At 53.6% G+C, this 12,586-nt stretch overlaps 1 protein-coding gene across 20 annotated transcripts in view; it reads right to left on the bottom strand.

Annotated features, from left to right (window-relative positions):
• The window catches only part of NFASC (neurofascin), an 87,354-nt gene that overhangs the window by 46,505 nt on the left and 28,263 nt on the right, over positions 1 to 12,586 (bottom strand). For 14 of the 20 annotated variants that reach the window (XM_066983210.1, XM_048070839.2, XM_066983215.1 and 11 more), the window contains exons 2-7: positions 6,068 to 6,252; positions 3,940 to 3,957; positions 3,497 to 3,602; positions 3,119 to 3,315; positions 2,652 to 2,774; positions 2,268 to 2,438 (exon numbers count right to left, since the gene is read on the bottom strand). In XM_066983210.1, coding sequence (XP_066839311.1) covers positions 2,268 to 2,438; positions 2,652 to 2,774; positions 3,119 to 3,315; positions 3,497 to 3,602; positions 3,940 to 3,957; positions 6,068 to 6,161 — 709 coding nt within the window. In that variant the 5' untranslated portion in view covers positions 6,162 to 6,252. The remainder of the gene's footprint in view (positions 1 to 2,267; positions 2,439 to 2,651; positions 2,775 to 3,118; positions 3,316 to 3,496; positions 3,603 to 3,939; positions 3,958 to 6,067; positions 6,253 to 12,586) is intronic. The other 6 variants (XM_066983211.1, XM_066983214.1, XM_066983219.1 and 3 more) reach the window with 1 other exon arrangement.

Below are 12,586 nucleotides of genomic sequence, written 5' to 3'. Positions count from 1 at the left end.
TTTTCCTCCTAAGAAACGGAGAGACAGTTAAATACATGAAAAACACCACCTAATCGTATCACAAACATTTCCTCAAAGTGTTTTTCTCTTGGTATAACAACATCTGTGTCTTCGAAAAAAAACAGTTCAATTTTGAGAAGAAAATGATTTTTCTCTCAGGGAGGTAAGTGTATTCCTGCTACTTTATTCCAGCACAGAGCAGACTGGACACAGCTAGGCAGCAGCGTAATGGTGCAGAAAGGCACGGAGAAGATGAACAAATAGAAAAAAAAATAACAATTAGGCTTTAAAAACATAATCTACTACAAAATCCCTTTTAATTACCAGACAATTACAGTAGATTGTGTTCCATGTGAAACCATCAGCCCTCAATAGCACGCTGCTCTCATTTACTGCCAGCCACTGCCAGCCCACCCGACCTGCAGGCTCCTGCATGGGAGAGCGAAGGAGCCCAGCAGCCACCCGAGCTCCGAGCCACCAGAAAAATGCTCCACAGGAAAATAGGCACAGACGTGTCACTCGCCCCAGTCCTTGTGTTTATCTCTCCTTGCATCAAGAAGATAGATAGCAAGCACATGCAATCGTTTTCCAGCAGCCTGTGACTTTTCTAAGACAGCTGATGCTCATGGCTTAAAGCAGAGACCACCGAACAGCTTGAGACAAACGCGTTGCCTCTGAACGCTGGGCATATAAAGATTTTTTATATCATAATAGACAAAAAAATGGAGCCTCGGTTCTTCAGCTTACAAGGGTTTCTTGGGGGGGGTCTGACGTAGCATCTGCATCTGATAATGCAACAGAAATTTCCAAAGGAAAGCTTACAGAGAGGGCCCAGTGCCACCCAGCCTGGGAGCAGATGCTGTGGAGGCATCAGGGTGTAGCTGCTTGTAGCTGCCTGCACAGAAATCCCCCAGCATTTCTCCCTTATATTTTTCTAGAGCTAAACCAATACGCCAGGGTAAAAGCCTTGGAGGCCCCAGTGAGCACGGATCTCTGTTTGCCAGAATTTCTGCAGCTCCTGCTAACTCAGGACTCAGTCCTTCAGCAGGAGGTAAACGTTGGCATTACTTGGCCAGCTCTGCAAACAGACAAATAATATTCAGAGTGAATTACATGCGCACACTCCTCGCCACCAGCAAAGTGCCTGCTTACAGCGTTTATATTGCTGATTCTCCACTTGTGCTTTGCACAGAGGGCAGGGTGTTACAACAGAAGTGCCAAACGCTCCCGGCCCTGTCTGTGTCTCACGTCGTGCTTCGCTCCCTGCTCTCGGGAGGCTTTAACAGCGTTACCTCCGGCCTCAGCTGCTGTGAGATCTGGTTGAGCTCTTAGAGCTGGGGCTCAGGAGTGATCCCCACACCAGAGCCAGCTCTCACACCGCTCACAGCCGAGGTTGTGCCGGTGCCGTGCACGCGATAGAAGCACCATCGCAAGAGCTTCGTGCCCTGCAGCACTCAGCTGGTGGCCCCCTGCCTGTGTTCCCACCAGGTGCCTGGTGGAAAATGCCCTGGCATCAGGAACCGGCCTCCTCCCGAGCAGCCTCCCTGCTGGAGGGGAGGCTACCAGGGCCCCCTGCCCATGGAGGGGTCAGGGGGAGCCTTGTGCCTGCTCCACCTGCCCCCCAGGGATAACTCCTCACTGAGCATCGCTGGCCATCCTGAGCACATCCTGAGCATTTCTGGCCATCCTGAGCACATCCCGTGTGTACCCACTCAGGCCCAAAGGCTCCAGCCTTCCTATTGCCACGTCCCAGGGCTGAGCGTCAGCTCCTGGACAGCCGCTAAGTCCTGAGCCTTGTGTGAGGCTCGTTGGTCAGGCAATGGACACACACTCGGTCCCCCCCTGCAGCACCAGCACAGCTGGGGGCTCCCCATAAATCTAAACCTGGAGCAAACAAAGGCTATGGTTTGTGCTTCAAACGTTTCAAACTAGGGAAAGATCACTTGGCATTGTACTTCTCCCTAAGGATGGGGGAATGCCCCATCTGCACTGCAGTGCTTTCCAGTTCATCACAGGTGCGTGGACCTGCACCGAGCATCTCCCCGGGGCACTGGGAGGAAACCAGCTCCCCCTCACCACAGGGCAGCAGCCCGGGTCCTGCCAGTCCTCATCCCAACTTCTATCATCCTGAACAAAAGGGAAGGATGCCACTCTTCTGCCTGGTAGGTCTCAAGGATGTCAAGGACTGAAGCAGGGTGCCTGAAAGGAGAACCCTTCCCGAGGGAGGCTGGGGAAGACCCACCCGCAGCGATCACCGTGACACTTACTGGTTTTCACCTTGAGGGTGTAGGGGTTTTTCTGCTGGATGGTGTGGGTGAAGTGGAAGCGGGCGTTGCAGCTGTAGTCGGTCTGGGCGTCCTGCAGCATGACGTTGGAGAAGTAGAGGTCGCCGTTCTGGCCCTGGGAGACGCGCTTGTCCTGGTGGATGGGCTCCATGGCTGCACGGGGGGAGTTCGGACTAGTCAGAACCTCCTGCGGGTGGGTGACCCCGTGAAGGCAAAAAGCAAACCCCCGACCCAAGCCACGTGTGGGTGCCACCAAGGTCTGAGCTAGCAATAATGACTCTAAATATAATTAGGGTAAATGAACCCTGCAGGTGGGTGATAGAGGGGAGCGGAGGGTCGGGCTGGGCAGGGGCTTCCCCGACTCACAGCTGCTCATCCAGAAGATGACGGGAGAGGGCAGGCCGGGCGGCGGGTTGCACTGCAGGCTCAGCGGAGCACCTTCATCGACCTCGATCACATCCACCTTCTCCTTGGGCCACAGGGGAGACTCTGCCACGGGAAGCACAGACACCACGTGAGGAGGGCAGGGCGGCCGCCTTGCAGATCCCTTCCCTCCTCCATCCCGCCGGGCCTGGCCTGGTTTCAATTGAACAACCTCGATGCAAACTTCATTTCTGTGCCTGCAAGCTTCCCTTAAACCTAGACCAAGCATTTGCTGTTGGCTACAGCCCTAATCCCTTGGGTTTTATCTCTGCTGCCCTGTGGCTGGATGCATCCCGATGCAGGTAACGGATGCAGCAGGCTGAGATGTTTGAGCACCAGGTGTTGTCCACATTATCCCCTACAAAGCAGCCCTTGCTTTCCTCTGACCAGCCCCATGACCCCCTACTCACTGGACACCTGGAGGTGGATTTTGCTGGAGAGCGCGGTGCCGAAGTCATTGCGGGCGAAGCACTGGTACTCGCCCTCGTAGTCCTCCGGCCGCCCCCCGCTGTGGAAGTCGATGACCAACGTCCCCGACCGCCGCCGCATGGACACTTTGGGGTCCTTGGCCACGTTGAAGAACTTCCCGTTCCGCGTCCAGGAAAAGCTGGGAGGAGAGGGGAGAGGTTGGTACATGGCTGCTGAGAGCTTTACCTGTGCCAACCGGTGCCAGTGGCACAGCTCTGCTGGCTTTGGGGACAACGTGGCCAACGTGGACCTGCCGGGAGCCTCAGCTGCTCCAGGGCCAGTGCTAACAAACTTCAGGGCCCCAGCACAGAGGCACTTACGTGGGAACGGGGTTCCCTTTGGCTTCACATTCAATGAAGATGTTGTCCCGCGGGTCCACGATGTAGTCCTTCACGGACTGCTTGGTGATCGTGGGGGGCTGAGGCACTGCAAAGCAAATGACAGCGGTGAGGAAGGTCGTGCAGGGAGGGAGAAGCCTCTTCCTGCTGTCCTGCAGCAGATCTGGGCGTCTTCCCCAGGCCAGATATGAAATTTGTGGTTCAGAGCCCTCCAACACCTGAAGAAGCCACCAGGAGCACGTGTGGGGTGTGTGCTACTTGTCCCCTCTGCCCTCCGCACTGTCACCAGCCCCACACAGGAGCAGGCAATGCCCCAGGCACACCTCGCACCAAGCCACAGCCGTCACCAGCCCCGACCCCTCGTGCCATTCCAGACATGCAGAGGAGACTAAAATGCACAGACAGAAGGCGAGGGCAGCACTTACATTCACTCTGAATATTTGCTGTTATTTCCAAAGTGCAAGCGTAATGAAAAAGAAGAAAAAAGGTTAATTGAAGAACAAACCTGTATAGACATGCACACACATAAACAGAATACTGTTATAGGAGGCTCTGCAAATATTATGAGCAATTCACTTTACAGTTCCAGCATGTTCTGATCTACCTACTTAGTGTTATATGGGAGAAGCTGCTGCCGAGCATCCTGTTAGCTGCTAACTGCCTGGGTAGCCTCTGTTTTTTTCGCAGGGTTGAGCAGAGGGCACAAGGCACTGGGTGGGCTCACCTGGGGAATTGGTGTCCCCATGGTCCAGCGGGTCAGCCGCAGGAGTTGGATATGTCACCCCCTACCCTATGGCCAGGCTGACCCCGATTTCCCCATTTCACCCCCCCAAATCAGAAGCTGATAAACCCTGAGCTGGCTTTTTAGGTGATGGTCGAACTTGGAGAAGGTGCCTGTAAAATCCAGTAAAATAGGCACGTATATATATCTGGGACAGCAGCAGGCAAGGTTTTATTTATCCTAAGAATAAACCTTGTTAGGGGTGGGGCAGGGGAAAAGCACCTAGGGAAGCTTAAAAAGACAGCCATCTCCATGGAGCTCCACAGAGTCTCTGCAGTTTTTGGGCTGTGTATTTACCAATATCTGCCGTGCAAGGGATGGCAGGAGGAGGCTCATTAAGTGCTGGAGGCGAGGGTGCTGGGCAGCAGGGAGGAGGAGGGCAGGGAAATGGTGAGCTGGAGAGCAAGGCTGCCTTGAGCAGTTCTCCACCAGCTGTCAGCATTTTTCTTACTTTTCTAAGGTCACATTACAAGCAAATATCAAAATTATTCCATTTCTGATAGGAAGCACAAGAAACATCAGAATAGTGCTGTTTGCAAATGCCTTCAGTTTTGGCCAATGGCACTGGCCCCTACTTCCACACCGGCTGCCTTCACTTCTGAAATGTTAGAGATGTGAACAAAGCCAGGCCTGGAAGGCACCGCCGGGCTGTGTGCACCACATAAATTCCCATTGCTGGGAACAAGAGTGCCGTGTTTCTGTCCCAGTGACCCCAGGACCAGATTTGTTCTTCCACAACCATCTGGAACAGAGCAGAGCAGGAACTCGGACTCAAGTCGTGCACAGACAAGTGATTGCACTGTGACTCTCTCCTCACGCTTTTAAGTTCCACAAGTATCAATTCCCCTCGGCAAACCTGAGCTTTCCTATTCCTTCTCTTCACTTATTTCCAAATTTCAGCCAAAAGCCACTGCCTGAAGATTTTTCTTCGCCTTTTGCTGCCCAGCGGAGGTACCCCGGGTACGGCCGGCACCCTCAGGGCTCTGCAGGCAGCAACCCACACAGGAGAAATTTCTGCCATCAAGAACAACCCCGGCACTTCAGCAGAAAGCTGTGCTTTTTCTACTAATGCACTGCTCGCTGGAGGATTTCTGTACATTGCGCTGTCAGAATAGATTCCCCGCAGCTACAGCCTGATTATTATTAACTGCCTCTACAGGAGGAAGCTGGGACACAAAGAAATTATGAAACTGGTTTCCAGAAGAGTAGCTGGACTGGAGCCTCTGAGCCATGACTTAGCAGCACACTCTCAGTACAGACGCTTGTCCCAGGCGCATCCAAACAAGTCATCCATTTCCCGTGTGCTGGCCTGAAGATGCTCATTCAGCAGAAACAGCATCCCTTGACCCCCTTCCTCCTCGCTCCATATCCCCCAACTCTTGTGCTTCTGAATAAAACATAACTCCTCTTGCATAATTAACCAAAAAGTCCCAACAGAGAGAGAGAAAAATCCTGGGATGCTCCATTTAAGCCAAGGGGCTAAAGGCTTGCCAGGGCCTGGTTTGCTCCCCAGCGTGGCCCTGCTGCTCCGTCCCATTTCGGTGGGTGGCTGCAGGTCCTTTGCTCAGCTGTTGAGACAGACTGACTGCAGCTGACAGTGACCAAGGTGACTTTCTGCAGGGCACGTGGTTTAAAAGGAAAAACACCCCAAAACAAACAACAGAAAAAAACCCTTAGGCTGGAGCAGAAAAGCTGCCTGCTCCGTGCACTTCTCGGCTCTGCCTCGTCTCCCATTCAAGCAGAAGTTATTAGAGGGGTAAAATGTAACTTACAATCCAGAGGGACTTCGATGGCGCTGACGAGGTGGTGGAGGTACAGGGCGAAGGCTATCCCTGCGCAGGTGAGGTGGGGTCTGTGCAAGACCATCTTGGACGTCGGGACAAGGCCACGACCTCAGCTGCGTCCCCCGAGGCGAGCTGGCCGCTGGCACGCGCAGGAGGGCTGCTCGGGTCCTCAGCTGCAAAACACACAGAGCAGAGGTCACCGCGCTTTTACGGCCCCATTTCCTGCCTTCCTCCCTTTGGCAGCTGCGGGGAGAGAGTGCTTGTGATCCAAACGCATTTGTGCAGAGGGACGGGGCTGCTAATGGTGCCAGAAATACTTCCCAGGCTCTGGTGACTCAGGTACCAGCCCCGTGGTCGCTGTCCTCCCAAGCCCCGCTTTGTTCCATGGACGAAGTCAGACTTATGCGGCTCACCCTTTTTAGCCTTTTAGCTCTCCCCAGGGACTGAAGGGAAGTTCCCCAGAGCAAGGGAAAAAACCACTGACCAGTTCCCACAGGAGAAAAGAGAAAGGATGATTTGCGGATTAAAAAATTATTTGTATTGTATTTTGTAACTGTATTTTGCACACAAGAAACACCCAGCAAAGAGCAAAACCCAGCTTTTATTCTGGGTTAAAATGACGAGTTGGATTTTGCCAAAGAAAGCAATGCCACACGGACCCAGCACCAACGAGGGCCTGAAACGTGCTCCTGCACGGCTGACAGCGAACAACCACAGCCCTGCTGTTCCCCTTCCCGATACAACGCCGTGCATTGCAACGCTACGGGGATATTTTTGGGCCAAGGAGAGCAGAGCCCAGATGCAGCCTCTCTTTGTGAGCGAGCCTGCTGCTTTTGCTCAGTTTTCCAGCTGGGCTGGCGGCGGCACTAAGGGGCAGGAGGCTGCCCGGGGTCGGGCACTGAGATGAAGCCTTCACCCTCACGTGTAACATCCCACAGCTGGCCCAGTGCCTGCAGGTTTGGGGCACGGCAGGACCTCCCCTGACCGAAATAAACCCGTTTTGAGCCACACTCTGTCCACTCCTCTCCCTGGGTTCTCATTCTAGCCCCTGTGCTCCAAGGACTCCCCGAAGCAGCCATCCCAACTCCTGGGGATGGGCAGCACATCACTTGGGGTCTTCGCGCCCATTCATTTTTATTTCGCTGTTGATAAACCCATAGAGTCACTGCAGATTAAAAGACAGTGGAAAGGAGGATAAATCACCCTATCCGTACAATAAAAATCCCCTTAGAAAGGCTACCGTAGCACAGAGGTTGCGTCGCGGCTGAGTTACAGCCCTGTCCGTAATAGAGCTATAAATGCCGGGCAGCAGACGTGCAGACAGCTCTCTCGGCTAAGGACAGAAATAGTGCCAGGGCAGCAAGCAGTGGAAAATCCCCAGCCTGGCTCCTCGCTGCTCCTCCCCGTCTCCGCGCGCAGCCTTGTGCCGTGTCACCAGGCAGCGGAGCGGTGCGCAGAGGCCATTTGGCAAGCACGAGGAGCCCGTCTTCATGCAATATAAATAACCCGACACAGCTCGGGATGCTGCTGCCCCTTCAGCTGTTCCCGAGCCCCGACCGGAGCAGGAGCAGAGGGGAGGGGGGCCCAGCACGACAGACAAAACCCGGTGAGCGCCGGGCTCTGGGTACCGCGGGGAAAGCTGCTGGGGGAGCCGGCGAGGAGCAGATGTCACGGCAAATAAAGGGCCCCGACACATGGCTCTCGCAGCTCTCCTGAACCCCAGACAGCATCAAACCCAGCGCGAGACAACTTTTAAGGCCACTTTCCCTGTTACCCTTACGGGGGACTGGCAGTGCTGTGTTGTTTCTCCATTCACCCTGGGTTTCGCTCTCCCTAAGGGAGATGCTGTTCCTGCGTCGCGCCCTGTAACCGCAGCGAGCGTCTGAAAGCCATCACATTTATTGGATTGGAAGGGATGGGGGAGAACTGTGAGCATCCTTCCTACCCCTCTGCAGGCCACACACGCAGGCCAGGATTTTCAAAGCATTAAGAGAGCAAGCTGCTCAGCTTCCAAGGTTTCCCATGCGGCGTTCCTGACCCTGCAGAGACGCCTGCGTTTCAAGGATGGGTCTGAGGCAGAGCCTCCTCGCTGCCCTGCTCAGATGGGCCCAGGCCATCTGTGTCCCTGCTCCTGGGCTGAAGCCCAAACGAAGTCGCCAGCCCGCTGCGTCCCAGTTACACCAGATTACAGACCACAGGTTGCGAAGGGGCCGGGAGGGGGAGTGGTGCTTTGATCTTTTTTGCTCATTCAAAGGATTTTCCAATCCAGCTGTTGCAATAAAAGTAGTTGAAGGACAAAATAGTTATAGGACTGGGCCAGTAATTAAAGTCATGTCCAGGACTTTCACAGTCCTCAGGGACCAGGTCATGCTGAACAAAGCTTTTGAAATTACTTCTTTAGCTTTCTGTCTAAGGGAAGACATCATTTTGATCTGTAGTCTTCATTATTTAGAGCGGTTCATTTCTCCAGTTACAGCTTAAACTGAGTAATGGATAAGCTGGTTTTATGCCTTTCTGTTACTAAGCGAAAGTTTGACTTATAAACTAACCCAGCCAATACTGCAAACAGAGATTTAGCAAGACTGAGATTCCTCGTGTCCCTACTCTGCTCGCATAGTGGTGCTTCACAAGATCACAAAATGCTTTAAAACCTGCTTCATTCACAGATACAGCACGGGAGGGAAGGTGCACGGCAGCAGGCATTTCAGTACCTGCTTTGACACTGTGCATTGGCCAACATGAAGGAAATGTCTGTGAGATGAAGGACAAGGGTCCTGGCACAGAGGCTTAGGAGATATCTCCATACATGTGTGGGGGGGTGATTTTGCATTAAATGGCAATGCAGAAAGGACTGAGGTCCAACCCCGATCCTATAGAGGACACAAAGCAGGGATCTGCGCACCCAGCTGGTACAAAACCACACATCCTACCCATCATCACTGCACTAGGACTGGAAATACAAGCTCTGTGCGTATCAGAAGAGAAATTCGCAGTGCTGCAGTTTGAGTGGATGGGAACAGCAGGGACCCAGCTGCTCAGGACCGAAGGACGTGGGCAGGACAATGTGGGAAGGGCCCGGACACCTCCAGGGAGGACAGCCTGTACGGCACAAGCGACCGTGTGTCCACGCTGAGCAGCACCGCCGGGGTGCCGCTACCCGAAGGAACACGAACAAATAATAAAACCCACAAGGAGGCACGCACAAAGCGCATCCCCGCCTTTGGAGCAGCGAGAGCTGGGCTCCCCTTTGTTCCGGGGCAGCTGTGGGTGCGACTCGCCGCGCAGCACGAAATTTGCTGCCGTGCTTGCGCGTGTAGGTGGGCTGCCGGGGCCGGGCGGTGCTGCCGAACACAGCCCCCATTGTCGGGGCTGCTCCGCAACGGGATGGGACGTGATGGGACCGCCCCAGCACAGCGGGACGGGGCATGAACCAGTGTGCTTCTGGGGGTACTGGTGGTGCTGGGAGCATCTGGTGCTGGGAGACATCAACATGGGAGCCCAGGCTGGAAGTTCGTGGAGTGTGGGGCTCTGGCTCCCGTGCAAAGGGGGAAGGAGGATGAAATCTCTTCTTCCAGACATGGTGTTCAGTACTAGCTGCTCCTGGCCCTGTTGCACAGTGTAGGAAAGAATTGATTCCTGCCAGAGGAGCTTTGCAAGCCCCTCAGCCTTGTGCTTACTGCTATCCCCGGGGGTGGCCGCAGCCCCAGAACTGGGTGGGTTGGGGCTGGGGCTGCTCCAAAAGGCTTTGAGCTGGCTGGACCCAAAACCCGTCCGAAATCTGGACCTGTGGTGTTCAGCCTGAAATTTCACACAGACCATTGTAAGACTGTCATTCCATCAGACAGGAATTTAGCTTCTTAAACGCAGCTCTCATCCAGCACTGAGGCTGTAGCCGAGCACCAACAAAAGCCAGGTCCCTGCTCCACTTTCCTCTAGCGCCAGGCAGCAGCGAGACAAACTTGGATGCCTTTTCCCCCAAATACTCCTCCAGAGTTCAGAAGCATTCTGGCCTGGTGCTTTCCATTTCCCTGATGACTTGCTGCAACGCCGGTTCTCACAAGCTGTTAGACTGGGTTGAGAAATACATCCCCAGTATTGCTCCAGACCTCTTCCCAGACAAACCAGACGCCTGTGTAAGTACATCAGCTTTCACTGCACAAAAGCATAACTGACCCCAGGACAGGACCTTTAAACTGGAGGCTGCTCCTCTTGGCAAAACCCAACCCAACGTCCCCACCAGCAGGGACAAGCCCCTGGGACACCCTGAGCAGAGAGGTGCTGATGGCCACAGCACCCCCCAGGAGGATGCGCCGTGCTCATCCCAGCGGCCGTGCTGGTGAATTGGATGGTGCTGAAACACTGCCTGGCCCACGTTACAGGTCATTGCCCTGATGTGTTCGGCTGCAGGTTTCACACTCTCGAGTTTCTCCTGATGCAAAGACAATGCTCACGTATCCATAATTAAAATACAAAACATATCCAAGCACTTCATTGCCCTGCGCGTATTCGGCTGTGAGCTTCATGCTCTCAAGTGTCTCCTGATGTAAAGACAACGCTCACATACCCATAATTAAAATACAAAACATATCCAAGCACTTTGTTTGTAAGCCACTCAAAATCCGCAGTGAAAGGGGGAAAAAAATCAGCTGTTGAAAAACTTCTAGGTCCTTCTCCATCTTTTAAGAGCTCTGCTCCAGCAGCAGAACTATGGATGATCCCCCAGGGAACAATTTCCCCCTGGACACCAGCACATGCTGCCTCTCCCTTTGACTTGAGGGCTCCGATCCCACTCTGGCCAAAACCTGGCTCTTCGAAGAATTCCCAGGACCACGTCCCTGCTGGCTGCAGTGCACCCGACGCCCAGCACCGCTCGGGGAGCCCCAGCTCTGCTTCGGCACTGGCCTTTGCCCTCGTCTGGAGGGCAGAGCTCATGGACTTCCCCTGGGTACAAATAACCCCGGGAAAGGGGCTGGAGTAATGAAATGAGGCCTCTCGGAGTGGCCATTGAAACAAATTCCTCCTCCTTGGCCCCAATCCTGCAACTCGACCCCAAACCTGGCCTCTCACAGGCAGACCGAGCAGACACGGGCATGGCTGGCGGTGGCAGGGGGAGTCTCTGGCTGGAGTCAGATACAATTAAATAATTCCTCAATGAAGGATTGTTTGTAATCAGCTCATTAGGTCCAGCAGGACACTCTCAGTAGCAATTAGGCATTTATCCTTATTTACGGTTGTAAGAGGAGCAGTAAAACTCGAGCAGCTAGTGGTCCCAAGAAGATTCCTACAGCACCATTTAATGCATTGCAGTCGCTTAATTAAAACTGATTGAATAGCGCAGAGCAATGGTTCCACAAAGAGAAAACCCTTTTAGTTTCAGATAATGAAAAACACTGATTTAGAGGGAATACACACATTTGATTCCCTAACTGTGAAGCATCTTCTCCCTGTCCAAAAATCCCTGTAACCACCTGCCCCATGCTTCAGACCCATGCGCTCTCTGCTCACAGGCAAGGTGGGAAGTCAGGTTTGTCACGGGAGAGGGGTACTGGTCTAAGATTATTGACACTCTGTTCCCACCGCAGCCCCAAAGGAGTCCCCATGCAGATCTTTGCTCCCATTCCCTGGAAAAAAAAAAAAAAAAAGGAAATTTTTCAGCACAAGACGTGGGGCTACAGGGTTTTGGTGCACGAGGCAGGCGCCTCCTGCAGCATCGCCGCCAATCCTCCCTGAATGCTCCAGCCCGAGTGGTTTGGGATAACTGTCCACATCCTTCTCCTATGACTTTCCTGCCACATCTTTAAGGAACACGTCCACAGGCCATTTCTTTCAACTACTGGCTTCTTGTCTCACTGCTCCGTGGGATTTTTGCCACGTGCTGCATTTTCCTTCCACTCCCTGTAACTCTCCTGCACCACACGTGGGTGACTTCTCCGTCTCATGCCCCGCAGGCAGTATGCATTTTCAAGGAATCGAGCAAACAAACAGGCATTGACAGAAAGCGTAGTGATAGCACCAGAAACGACGACGGCTTCCGAAAGTCACCCACCAGCAAATGCCAGCAGGAGACGCGGCAGCATCCCTCCGGCTCCGCATAGGGCAGGACGTGGGAAGTGGGAACAAATCCGTCAATCCCCTGAACTTTAAAGCCAATGCTGGCGGTAAGGGGATTTGTACTCGGCTCTGCTCAGTTCCTACCAGGCAGCCAGCGCTCACCCCACCTTCCTCCTGCAGCCCTCCGGAGTCAGGACCAGCCGCACCCAGGCTCCCATTTCAGAAATACTTAGAAATATTTTAAAATCACAGGAGAAAAGGAATAATTGCACTTGCTGCTATTCAGAGCTGGGGCTGTGGCTTGCAGCTTTTGGGTGAGGACCACGGTTATGCTTTCAGGAGGTAATTCACTCCCTGGTAGAGCCGTGTAGTGCTGCTGAAAGCGCAGATAACGCCAGGGAGAGGATCTATCACAGTTGTATCTCAGCACTACATAATGTGAACTAATTTATCATC

The sequence above is a fragment of the Anser cygnoides genome, chromosome 25, assembly GCF_040182565.1.
Source record: "Anser cygnoides isolate HZ-2024a breed goose chromosome 25, Taihu_goose_T2T_genome, whole genome shotgun sequence".
NCBI classification, from domain to species: domain Eukaryota; kingdom Metazoa; phylum Chordata; class Aves; order Anseriformes; family Anatidae; genus Anser; species Anser cygnoides.
Note: the sequence above shows the minus strand (reverse complement) of the source record. Positions and strands in the feature narration are given on the sequence as shown.